At 38.5% G+C, this 13172-nt stretch overlaps 1 protein-coding gene across 1 annotated transcript in view; it reads left to right on the forward strand.

Annotated features, from left to right (window-relative positions):
* Positions 1-8290, forward strand: part of LOC121954674 (collagen alpha-1(XIX) chain) — a 123470-nt gene extending 115180 nt beyond the window's left edge. Inside the window, exons 53-54 of the mRNA XM_042502335.1 lie at positions 2984-3061; positions 8183-8290. Coding sequence (XP_042358269.1) covers positions 2984-3061; positions 8183-8283 — 179 coding nt within the window. The 3' untranslated portion in view covers positions 8284-8290. The remainder of the gene's footprint in view (positions 1-2983; positions 3062-8182) is intronic.
* The last annotated feature ends 4882 nt before the right edge of the window (positions 8291-13172 follow it).

A 13172-nucleotide genomic window follows, 5' to 3' on the forward strand; every position in this document is an offset into this window, starting at 1 on the left:
GGGGGGCACCAATATAGGTTGACACATGTATTTTGTAGGGATTCATGGGTATTTTTCTCTTGCTTAGACCCGTATATCAATGCAGACTGAGGGGCGGGAAGCAGAGGAAAGGCCAGGAGTGTGGTGCACAGCGGCTCTCTGGGAAATATGAAGACAAACGAAGAATTGGCTGTGAATAAGAGAAAGTATTATCAATGTGGACAGGAAAGAGCCCCAGTATTGATATCTCACTCCAGGAAAGAAAGCTTCTAAAGTAGAAAAGGAGCATAGTCAGGAAAGAGGGTGGACGTTCTTTATCTAACTGATACAACTTTCCGACTGCTCATACAACAGTAATGGTTTGTTGGTCAGGCTTTATACCTCAAACTTGCTTAGAAATTGTATTATGTCCGCAGCAAAACTACGGTGTCTTAACTTTTGAAGAGGAGTGTGTTATACGTTGGTGCAGATCAAAGCACCACTGCATTGGCCTTTCTCTTTGTATCTACCTCACATTATTCAAGACCATTTACACTTTAACCCACTGCTATAATATAAAATGCTGCTTTCATTCATGAATAATGTAGTTAAAGTAGGCAACTACTCAACTGTGCCGTGTTAATTCCGTTTGCATTACACTTCTTGGATTTTGTTTAGCTTGTTTTATTTTTTTATGCTTCCAAATAGTGTTTTATAGGTGATTCTTAATGTAGCTTTGCAATAAATATTTATTGAAAATAAAGAGGAAAGTTTTTTTCCCTTGATAAATCAAAAATTCAACAACTTCTTAATTTTTTTCTTTGTTGACTTGAGCCTCCACTCAGCTGGGGAGAGAGTTTGGGGTAATATTTCCTCATTATTTCTCGTCATCCTCCGCTGGAGACTGTGCTCCTCTGGAATATCCAACTTGACTTCTTTTCCAATATGCCAAAATGATTTGTTTATGGAGAAAAATAACCCCTCTGTTGAATTCTCTTTTTTTCCTCATGGTTTGATTTCACATGGGTGAAAGTCTCAAGCTGTTAGAGAATACCCATAAGGATGCATGCTGAAGAGCATCATTTCTTTTTTGTTTGTTTCTTTTCCCTCCCGTGTTGTAATTGAGTGCTCATTTATCATTCTATTCATCTTTTACTTTTGAGAGCATAATGAAAAGACTCACTGATGTAAGTCATTGTGTTTAAATGCATTTCATAAATTCTACATTTTGTTGTGTTAACATTCATTTTTAATTTTGTATTTCAGTGCATTCTGTGTTTTTATTAATAGTGACTGAAACAAAATGTCTTTTATTATATCAGGCTGTAAACTCTGTGTCTGAGAGCTGCTCTGTTTTGTGCTGTACAGTATGGAAATATCAGTAAACATCCCACCGTAATTGGTCTTTGATGGAGCAGCTGCTCAAAGAAAGGTGTTTTTTTGCTTCTTCTTTTGTACGGCGTAGCACGACTGAATAGATGTTGCTGTTAATACTGTTTACTACAGTGTACAACAGGTGCAGGGCTGCAATCCAATCAATCAATCATGAAAAAACACTCTGTAGCAATATTATTTTCTATTAACAGATTTTGTCCATTAGCGCCCCAAGGAAAAAAAATTGTTTTTACCCAACTGCAGCCGCAGTGTGGCGTTTTCGATTTATCAGAGTGCACCAATCCAGCGTGCCACCCAAGCTTATTGCCCTGTGTGCTATTCAGTATTTTTTTGCTTAAGGTACAGTGCTCTTTTCTCCATGGAACGTCTCCTCCCTGAATGAATGCCCCAGGCTCTGTGAGTGTTGAAAGAAGTCTCATTATTGCAGCAATGTGTGGACAGCCCCTCTCTCTTTGAGACTCAGTTTTGGAGCATTCATAAGCCTTTTTTTCTCCGATTTTTTCTGACATGCAAGCGTTGAAGCGTTTCCCCTTTGGGCCAGGCAGTGCGATGCTTGATACTCCTGTCAATGTTTCTGATGCACTCCATGCAACCGCTGGTCCTGAGACTCCATTACTTTAAGTGCCTCATGGGGAAATATTTTTGCAGCCCCTCAAATTCTTCTTTGGTGTGCTGCTGTTTGGAACTGTGAAGACCTACCAGCTTTGCATGGTGTGAGAGAGCCTTTGAATAACATGTTTATGTGCCATTGTTATGAGCAATGCACTTGCTGGCATGACTTGAAGATTACTGCAAATGCTTTTTTTATGCATCAGCCAGACTGAGCATGTCCTTGTGTTCATCTCTGCGTGTGTTTTCATTTTAGAGGTAATCAAATAGGAGCCAACCCCATCAAGGAAAAGACTGAACATAATCTCAACATGAGATAGTCTAGTTTTCTCTCTGTGGTCAAACACAAAAAAAGCTTTATGATCATATATTCTCTTCAAGTGAATCACATCTCTCAGTGGAGTTGTTACAGATAGACATGATTGTTTTCTGCATTTGTTTGTTTTCAATAGAAAAAGTCATTTTATTAGGCCTATGAATTCACTCTGTGAATATCTTTAGGGGCTCACATATCTGACCTCCAATTGAAAAAAAGGCCTCTTTGCTCTTTTTTGAAATCTTCAAAGGTGTGCGCTTGTGGCCTCATTGTCAGAAAGCTGTACAAGCCCTCAACGCCTCCTGTTTCGAACACTAGCTTACAGATGGCTTGTTTGATGATTTCTGTTTTTATCAGTGTGTCTTTGTATTATTCAGACGGTTGGAATTAAAACTGGGAATCCAGAGTAGCCTGGTTCTACATCAGATTGCCATAGATGCTTTTCTCAAAATAAATGTAGACTTGATGCCTGGCATTGCCACAATTGTATTGGTGATATTTATATCATCAAGAGACTAATCTGTACAAGTCCCTGGACAGATATAAAGGTTGTGCGAATCTATCTTGTCTTCAAAGTTGGATTTTAACATGATATGGCATTTGTGCTAATGGTACTAACTGTCCTACCACACTCCTTAAACATGACAGTGCTCACTTCATATTTGCATTGTTTGTACTCAGCCAGTGTGTTGTTTCTGTCCTCAGGGTACAGGGGTCAGAAAGGAGAACGAGGCCAGCTTGGTCTGGGGTTACCAGGAGATCCAGGACCCATGGGGCCACCAGGTAGGAGGCATCTTAATTTGTACACTTAGTTTGGTGTAATTTATTTGTTTTAAAGAGTTTGGGCAAATGGAAGCTTGAGAAAATGGCTGAGGATACAAAGTGCAAAAAAGAATGCATGAGATTATTGAAAATCATATCTCAAAGATGTGAAGAGTTTTGTTAAGTCAGCAACACTCATCAGAGAGGACTGGTCCAATCAAAAGTGTACCGTGTTTGTTCATTTTCCATTTGAGATTGTTTTATCAGCTGCATATTTATATAACCACTTATCAACATGTTTATATGAACAAAGGATTAAATGATTGTGTGTTGAGAGTAAAAAGTTATTCATTGTGATGAACCAAGTGGCAACCACAGCGGCTGAAAAATGAGGCCAACGTGCAAGTGCCAAAAGCTGCAGTTCTCCATGTGGCCACTTGAGGCTGTTTTGGAAAGAGAGTCGTGACAGCCGAAATGCTTATGTGAGGAACTCACAGAGACAGTGATGAATTTTAGAGGAGCATTATGCTGCTAGAAAAACAAGTGTTTCCCTCAGGAGTTGGTGGAGACTAAAACAGAGCTAAAATGGGAGTAAATATTGGACTTAAAATCATCAGGTTGAAACACTACTCAAAATGAATGCCAGAGTTGCTCTGTATTTGCTAAGATATGTCACTGTTGTGTTTATAGTTTGTTGTGCTCCATCCCAGTCACCAAACAAATATTTAATACTTCCTTAAATCTTAATTCTAAGCCTTAGATTTCAAAATAATTAAACATAAGACAGATTTTAACAATTTCAAGACATTTTTTTTGTGCCTTAATAAACATAAGCTGCAGATCATGAAAACATAAGGAAGTACAGAATTTGCACCCAAACCACATTGTGTCATGCGAAAAAACAGCCCTGCATTGACAGCCCTGTCTCCTCCACATCCACAACTGTTTATCAGAATTTTTAACCTCACCACCAAAAGGCGGGAGGTGTAGCAAATCTCACAATGATATCGGAGAACTTTTGTCGTGTCAAGTTTTCAGCATCAAATTCAATTTCAGCCTTTATTTGATATCTCAGCATGTTGCAGACAAACACAACTCCCAGATGGCATTGTGTTGTCTAGAAACTTAGCTGCTGCTGTGACACAAATGGGACCACTATAGAGAACAAATTGCTGCAATGACGGAGCAATGACGTCCGTTCGGTGATGTAGAAGCCCAGCTCGCTGTTGTCCTGAACAAAAGTTTCCCTAAACACACGATGTCAGCTTGTCCCCTGGTCCTGTGAACTAAAAAATAACTCTCCCTACCCCAACGGAGCGATGAGAAGTGGGATTACCTCCCTGACTTCCAGCCTGTGACAGCAGGAGTATATCACTGCACCTAAAGTCACTCATCCAACTTCATATGTGCATAATGCATGCGTAGGGCAAAGGGAGCCTGGCTGTCCTCTGGAGAGGACAAATCACGGCTGCTGAAAGACATCTCTTGGGATGCATGGTGATAGCAAGAACCTTGATACAAGTGGTGGGGTTAGACTTCAGCTGTATTCACATCTTGGAAAGAGATGGAAAGTTGGACAAATTGCTGCAGTATGAATGTGCTACGCCAATGTGTTGATGTTCCCTTCACAGAAGAAGATTATTTCTACCAACCAACTTTCAGTCACCTGGCTGTCATTATTAGGGACAGCTCATAGCTGTTGAATTCCACATAGAGACGCTTCCAAAGCCAAATTATATTTGATTCGGTCGTACACCCGTCTGACAGCCATATCATATACCCATACACTTGTCTATACAATCACGTGCAGCTCCATTGATAGGATACACACCAATTGGCACACACAGCTGTCAGTCATGATGCCGCCACCCCCCCCACTTCTATAGCATCAAATAACTCTTTAAGCCTAATAGAAAAATTAACCTTTGAACATACATCAGGATGATAATAACCTTCTAAAATGACAGAAACCAAATTTACTTGACATGCGCTTTTAGTTCAGCCCAATTCCCATCTGCTAACATGGAGGGGATGGGGTAAATGACCTATAGAGAGCATATTTAAGTCATGCCCCCAAAGTGGGGAAAACAATCCCTCATTCTGTACTGACTTGTGTGAATGTGCCTCGGTATCTTTTCCATCTGCTAGCAAACATAACAAAAAATACCTTAAAGCTGCAGTGTCATGCGATGCACTACCAACAATGTAATTTTTTTTTTTTTTAGCTTTTTTTTTCTTTTTCAGCTGCTGAACCAAAAAAATGGGATTTAAAGAGGACAAAAGTGGATACCGAACTGTGGGCTCATGTCACTTGTTGTGGAATGAGCAGCAAGTATTTCCCTAAATTGACCCGTCAAATTGCAGAGGTTAAAGGTTTTGCTGATATCTAATATTTCTAGCTAGCTACAGTTACTTTGTTAGCGTTTCAGCTACTGTTGGCATACTGTGGTGCTGAGAGTTTTTCCCTCTGATGGGCATGGTTTCCAGCGTTATAACACACTGTGCTCTGTGTCTATACAGCAGCCACTCACCACGGTGATCAATATGTTGTGACTTACTTTTGTGAAGCTTTTTATGTCATCCTTCTTCATATACAGCCTGTGGTAGCCACCTGGACCAGGCCTCCTGTAACACTGCTCAGCCCCGCAGTCGATTTTTCCCAGTGGCCAATCATGATACTGCAGCAAAAATATCTCCAGTTACCCAAAGAGTATTTTCCCCGTAGGTCACCTTTGTAGAAGCAAGGTCTGTAAAACAGTTGACAGGACGCCTCGAACTGCAAACAAGGTCAAATATGACTCTCTCTATTCTAAAAGTTTGAGCCATGATGCTCTATTTGTAAAACTTTTCTCGAGTTGAGAAAAGCAATTTAAAAATGAGCAGGAACTTGTGGGTGGAGCCAGCGGGAGAAACATTACTGCGCATATTCAGTGGACCGCGTACCACAGAAGAAAAAAATTTTGGCATATGCGCCATGCAAGCAAATTTATTGGAGTGAATAGGCGCCGACTTTGGTCCAGTATCGAATTATTATAAAAATCTATGTACCTAACACACATATAAAACAAATTGGGAGAAAAAAACCCAGTTTTGATCATGGTTTTTCACCTTTGGTCTGACAGTTGGGACCACCACAGTGCTGTGGACAGTTTGTGTGAGAGCAGCTAAACAGGAGATGGATGTGACAATGACAAAAAGGGCAAGTTGTGTTTTCAGAGGCAGGAAAAGGACAAGGCTGTTCCTGCGATTCCTGTTGTATGAGCTGTAGAGGAGGCAGGGCTCCCCCGAGCTGTGGCTGGTCTGACTGATGTAATGGACACTCGGACTGCAGGCAACGTTTTTTTTTATTGGCTTACAGAGATACTCTCGAAAGAAAATGTTATCTCTGGTCCTTATGTTTGTGTGTTGTATGGACAGAATATGAGAGACAGTAAAGTAATTCTTTTTCACTTCGGCAAGCTGTTGCTAAGTAACATGAGCTTCTAATGTCTCGCCTGCCGTGATGACCTCGCCATATTAGAGAATGAGGAAATGTGCTTTCTCTGTCCTTCACTCTCATTACAGTGCAATTAAAGAATTCATTAATTTTAATGGAGATATCCAATCCAGAGACATCTTGAAAGCACTCGCTTGTGCAAAAGGTTCTTGTCAAAGTTAAGCCATGTCAAGGGAAAATAATAAGCAAAATTAATAAGAATTTAGGGCAGGATTATATATTAATTAGAATGCTTTTCCAATATGTATATAACAAATGCATGCCAAATACATACAGCAGCCTACATAATGATCTATTGACACTGACTGAACTTAACTCAGTTCCGCTGTTATAATTGCAATAACATCATTAACATGTTGTTGTCATTACAGTTTTCTTTGAATCATCAACTGAAAAAAACAAATTTTGTAAAATAATAGAATGATATAAGGGAGTAACTTATCTTATCACTTGGTTTATGAAATGTCTAAAAACAGCAAAAAATGTTGATAGCACTCCAAAACCCAAATATATTTAATTTAGAATGATATAAAATACAGAAAAACATTAAAGAGCCAGAAAATATTTGGCATTTTTTAATGATACATTTTCAAAATTGTTGTCAGTAAACCTTCTGTTTATCAGCCGATCATTTAATCAACTAAATAGTTTTAACTTAATTTAACCTCAGACTATACAATTATGCCATCACAATATGATGATTTTGACCCAAAAGTTGACGAACAATGACACTTAATTATATCCTGCTCACTACATGAATTTGGTCCCTTGTGCTTTTTTGAAATACTAATAATTCAATTTCAGTACAACATGTACCCTGATAGAGGTAAAAATCAGTGGTCTTTGGTAGACAAACGATGTAATGCTTAATTTTTTTTTTTTAAATCTCTGGCCTGGTTTGGCATTTACTTATGTATCAACCAAACACATACACTGATACTGATATTCCTCTAATTTGCTCATGTCAGCTGATATATCAGATTGTTTATCTGTCAAGCTCTGGTAGAAATACCCGTGTTGGAAAAAAAGTATAGCAGGCAAGCTGTCAAGACTTTATTTATATAGCACATTTCATTCCACAGCAGAGTGTGCTGCACAGTGGAAGCTGCAGCCACAAACACCGCGGACAGTGAAGATAAAACATTAGACATAAGTAAATGCAGACTCAGACACATGAAAAATACATGTGAAGAAGTGGAAATAAAAGTTAAAATAATGAAGATCTACAACCATTAAAAAAGTAAGAATAAAATTCTGTCAAATGATGACCATGACAAACAACTGGCCTCTGAAAAATAAGAAGAGGCGCGAGTAACAATTAAAAAAGAAGTAAAAATAACAGTTGAGATCGGCGAGCCAGATCACTGAAAGGTGCAGCTAAGAAGGAATTTTTCAGTTTAGTTTTAAAGAACAACAGCGTTGGGGCACACCTAAAATCTGGGTAGGATGTTCAAGCGGATGGCGCTTAAACACTAAAGGCAGTTTCACCAGTTTCAGTGGAGACCCAGGAAACAGCCAGGCAGCCTGCGTAGTGTAACATTTTGGATTAAAACCAGTCGCACTTTACTACAGCTCGTGTCACCACGCTGAACGATGATAAAGTGCAGCCCGGCACAGGAATTAATAATGTCATTTTCTCTGTCAAGGCCCTCATGGGATCACTACTCAGGGCCCTCCTGGCTCTCCGGGACCCCGTGGACCTCCTGGGACATGTGACCCTAGTGACTGTCTTCTCCCATCCCTGTGATCCCAGGAGAGCGGTTCAAACAGCGGGCTGGTTCGAGCACAGGCGTCCAGCTCAGAGTTCAGAGCAGGAGGACGTCTTTGCTGTATCTAACAGCTTCCTCAGCTCTGGTTTATCGGACAGACTCACAACTGACCTCTTTTTTTTTCACTTTACAATAACATTAAGATGCAGTCAGGATTTGTTTTGTTGTTGGGTTTGTTTTGAGTGGGAAAGAAAAGCCTTTGAGGATTTTTTTTTTTCTGCCATGCTCTACTTTTAAGGTATTTCTTGTTTTCACATCCCCTACTGTGATGTAATGCATTCCTTGTCAACTTTCATTACGTCTTTCAAGACCATGAAATGACTTTGTTTCATCTAGTTCAGTCCCTTCTGAGAACATGATCTTAATTATTTGTTTGCCTCCTTAATGGGCATGCCTATTCACTCTTCTGCTCTTATTCAGATAAGCCAGGGTGCAGGCAGAAGGTACATCTCACATGTGTGTGTGTGTGTGTGTGTGTGTGTGTGTGTGTGTGTGTGTGTGTGTGTGTGTGTGTGCGTGTGTGCGTGTTCGTGCGTGTGAGCGAGAAAGAGATAAGCTGAATGAATATTCTTGTTTTATGTGGAGGTGCGAGAAAATAACAGATGTTTTGAAACTCCTTATGCAACCAAAGTGCAGCAGATGCGTCTGATATAGAAATTATTTATTTTAAGCGTATTCTTAAAGAATGTATTTAAAGATGGAACTAATAATTGTAGTAAATGTAGCATGGATATGCAGTAATATTATTGCTAAAAAGTTGATGAATATGAATCACTGAGAGCGTTGCTTTATGAAATTACCACTCATGACACATTTGCATTGTGCATGATAATCATTTTTAAAAGAATCTGCAGTATAATCATTGATAAAGACGTCTTGCTAGTTTTTGTAGGTTGTGCGTCGCCATATTTTTTGTAGTACAAAAACCTACGACCCGTACTGTTTATTTGAAACTACTCTGTTTGTGAGACAAATATATCAACTGCAGATTTGAAGAATGTACTTTCAATATTGTTTAATGAGTGTGACTTCACATTCACCTTTACTGTTGGTTTAATCTGTAAATAATCTGAACGAGTGATTGCTTTTTCTTTTTCTTTCTTCCTGTCTAATGGGGCTTGTAATGGGACCTGACAATATAATTACATAAGCAAGTCGTCATTGTGATGACACATTAAGGTTCTCAGTTTTGTTATCAGTGTGTGTGTGTGTGTCTGAGATGATGGGTATTAACACTTACTGTTTACATAGTGTTGTGTATGATGATTCCTCTGGTTTATTTGTATATTTTTGATTTTCAACCACACAAAGGAAACTTCAGACTTTTATTTTGGTGAAACATATAATGTACTTGAACTTCCTCATTGTTTGTTTTAAAGGATAACTTTTGTATTTTTCAACCAGGACCCTGTTTTTTGTGCCTAAGTGAGTAGTGTAATTTTTTGTATGTTGGTTTTCAAAACAAGCATCTGCGAAAAAAGCTGCGGTGTAACAACATGTGGCATTTATCCACTGTTAATTTACGTCCATTTTAGAGTGCTTGTTTTTGCCACTGACAGGTTTAGATTGTTATAAGTGTCTGATGACATTATGGAAAGGATACCTACAGAGATAGACCTTTCTGTTAAAGATTAAGATCCCTTTTTTTTTTTTACTTTTTAAATTTTTTTTAACCAAAAATTGCCACCACTAAACCCACCAGACTCTATTTAAATAAACAGTCATTTTATCATCATAGAACACACTTGATTCAGATTCAGGTGAACCAAATAAAACTAACAAAAAACATCTTGGTTCATCTTCCAACTGTTTGAACAATCACAAACTATTGCTTGGATGAAACAAATCCTTAAGGCACCCAGTTAGATGTGGGCTTTATGTATGCTAAAATTGTTATTTATTTAAATGGAGTCTGGTAAGTTTGGCAATGGCAATTTTGGAGCTGTTTCTGGTTGGGGAAAAAAAGGATCTTACTCTTTGACAAAAGTATTTTTCTCTGAAGAGTCTTTTCCATAATGTTATCAGACACTTAGAATATTATTTTGAGCCTGTCGGAGGAAAAAACACTTTTAAAGGCCTTACATTGGCGTTGCACAAATGCCCCAAGGGGTTACATTACAACCCGTTTCATAGCTGCCAGCTGCAGCGCTCCTGCTCAATCCTGGACCAGTTTAAAAAAATGTTGTTCCCATTAGTCAATTAAACAGAAGAACATGGGAAAAAAGGGTCCATGTTGAAAAATACAGAAGTGACCCTTTAACAATATCATGGTCTACATCCTGTTTTTTCACTGACTGACCAGCACTGTGTGTCACTATGTATTGTCTGATTTTGGTTTTTTAAGACTGGAGTTTGGATTTATTTATTTGCCACAGCAGGTTTTAGAGCCATTTTAATGTTCTCGACTAATTTTAGAGGCTTTTGAGTCAACTTAACGTAAACAGGCGATGTGATTGTGCTTATCCAGAAACTTTACAATCATTGAAAATGTGCAGAGCTTCAAGACATAAAGAAAAAAGTTCCCAGCTTTAAACTTAAGATTGAAATCAGTGCCATGTTTGAAGATTTTGGAGGAAATGCAAAGTTTCTTCATCCAACTCAACTTTGTAATCACTCTAAACAACTAACTTTTATATAGTCGAAAAAAGATAATTGGACCGCAGTCTATATAGCTTTCCTTAAGCTTTCATTTTGAGTGCTGTTTAATGAGAGTTTGACTCAAAGGCTTTAATGTTACTTTTAAGTGTCCTGCTGTGATTAATGTTTGAAAAGTTCTGTGGGTGTATCTGACATTTTGTGACGTTAAGAACTCTCTGTATTTCATCCTTTAAGATCTGTTTGACACTTTCTTTACTTCATGTCTCACATCACAGAAAGTCATCAAGCTTCTCTTACACATATGAATAATAAGTCACATCGTACTCCGAAACTCTGAGCATTTTTTTTTATATGTTTCTCAGCGTGCGGGCTTGGTTTTATCTCTGCTAAGTTTTATCAGTGTGGTCTAATTGTCAGATTGGTGTAAAATCAAATGTGTGCAGCCGACTTCATTTGTGAGTTGAAAGAGCCCCCTGCTGGACATGTATTTATTTTCTCCTTGCTTGTAATGTGAATGGAAAACAATCTTTCTTTGGGTTATAGGCTACATAAAATCCCCTCCTTCTTATTGGCTTCTGTCCTTTCGTCACGCTAATTTTCATATTCGGTTTAATGGGTTCCCCTTGGAGACAATAACGCCGACCTTGACCAAATTCAAATGAGGCGGCATCAGCGGACTAATGTGATCTGAACTTTTTTTTGGTGTACTGATGAGAGCAACTCTCTGCTGCGTATATTGAATTTAGCTTGAATTGATATTAATGTGCACCCGGTTGGTGACTTCAATTTAGCTAAACAGTATGATAACTAGGGAGGACACAAAATGGCCGCTGATGTCACAGCCCACCTCACCAGCAATTTGGTGCCAGCCGTTTCACATCGTTCCAAGTTAAAATCCATTTATTCTAAGTAGGAAATGTCAGACGAAAGCAAAGGATGGAGGCGCTATAGGTTGACGCATCCTTTAAATCAAATATTAAACTATCTAAAGACAGTCTTGTCAAATAATGCATTGAACCACTACGTTTTATCCATCCACATAATTCATCATTGCTTCTGTTTTTACAGTAATGCAAGATGATCCTGTTGCCACCTATAATCTAATCTTGTAAATAAGCTTGTAACGAGGGGGAATATGGATCAGCCTCTCAGCACGGTCCCCCGGATTAAAAATGTCTGCCTGCTGCTCTCACTGTAACTCCTCTCTGCTCCTTAAACTCATGTCATGTTTCGGACTTAAATGTGTGTTTTTTAAAGGTCTCTGTTTCGTTGAGTATCTACCTCAGTCTTGGTTTACCACATGTCTACATGATGAGCTATTTAGGGGAAAAATATCACAACACTAACTGTTGCCTTTTATTGAAAAAAGCAGTTGAAACCTCATGTATGTAGAAGCAGACCGTCCTGGACGGTGACAGCAGAAGAGACTTCATAGACTCTTGATATAAAGAGTAGAGGCCGTGATTTTCCTGTTGTGGAGGATGATCCGGTGTGTGTGTGTGTGGTTACCAGGTATCAGAGGTTACATTTTACACTTTTCTTTGCAGGATCTTTTATTGACACCGATTAATGGTACCTGCCTTACATGTGTGCAATAAATGTTATTCAGTGCTTTAATTCCTTTTGTTGTGTCATCTTTTCGGGGCACTAACAGCCTGGGTTACTGCCTGGATGGCAGTTATGTTACACGTAAAATTATGTTTTCAATATGATGTTAGTGTTAACAACAATACCTCCTTGTAGAAGTTATATTACAGAGGAAAAGTCACAACTAAAATCACAGATTTTTAGCCTTTGACTCGGCAAAGAAGAATTTGTGCACACTGTTGTTTAACTTGCAGTAAACTTTCTTTTAGAAATATGTTTCAGTCTTCAAACTTGTATTCAATGTCCTCATCAGATAGAATCTTATGAGGGTTTGAAGGACAAATGTTGTATTTTGAAAATATATGTCAGGTTAAAGGACAGTGTTCAAGAATTCTCCTCTCTCTTCATTAAACACACAGTCGAGTTGTTAAAGTAAATTAAACATTAATGATTCAAAATGTAAAGATATGTTGAATGAAACATAGTAAACATGACTGTGATATTTTTCAGTTTCAAACTTCGTTATTGACGTTGAAAACAGCTTTTGACAAATGTGTTCAAATGAAGCTGTGTTTACCGTTGCCACGATCTTGGGTTTTGTTAATCTTTTCTTGTATTTTGGACTTTGTTTTAGTGTTTTCTGTTTGTCTTTTCCCTTATTTCATGTGCTCATCATGGTTTG

This window comes from Plectropomus leopardus, chromosome 15 (genome assembly GCF_008729295.1).
Source record: "Plectropomus leopardus isolate mb chromosome 15, YSFRI_Pleo_2.0, whole genome shotgun sequence".
Taxonomy (NCBI): Eukaryota; Metazoa; Chordata; class Actinopteri; order Perciformes; family Serranidae; genus Plectropomus; species Plectropomus leopardus.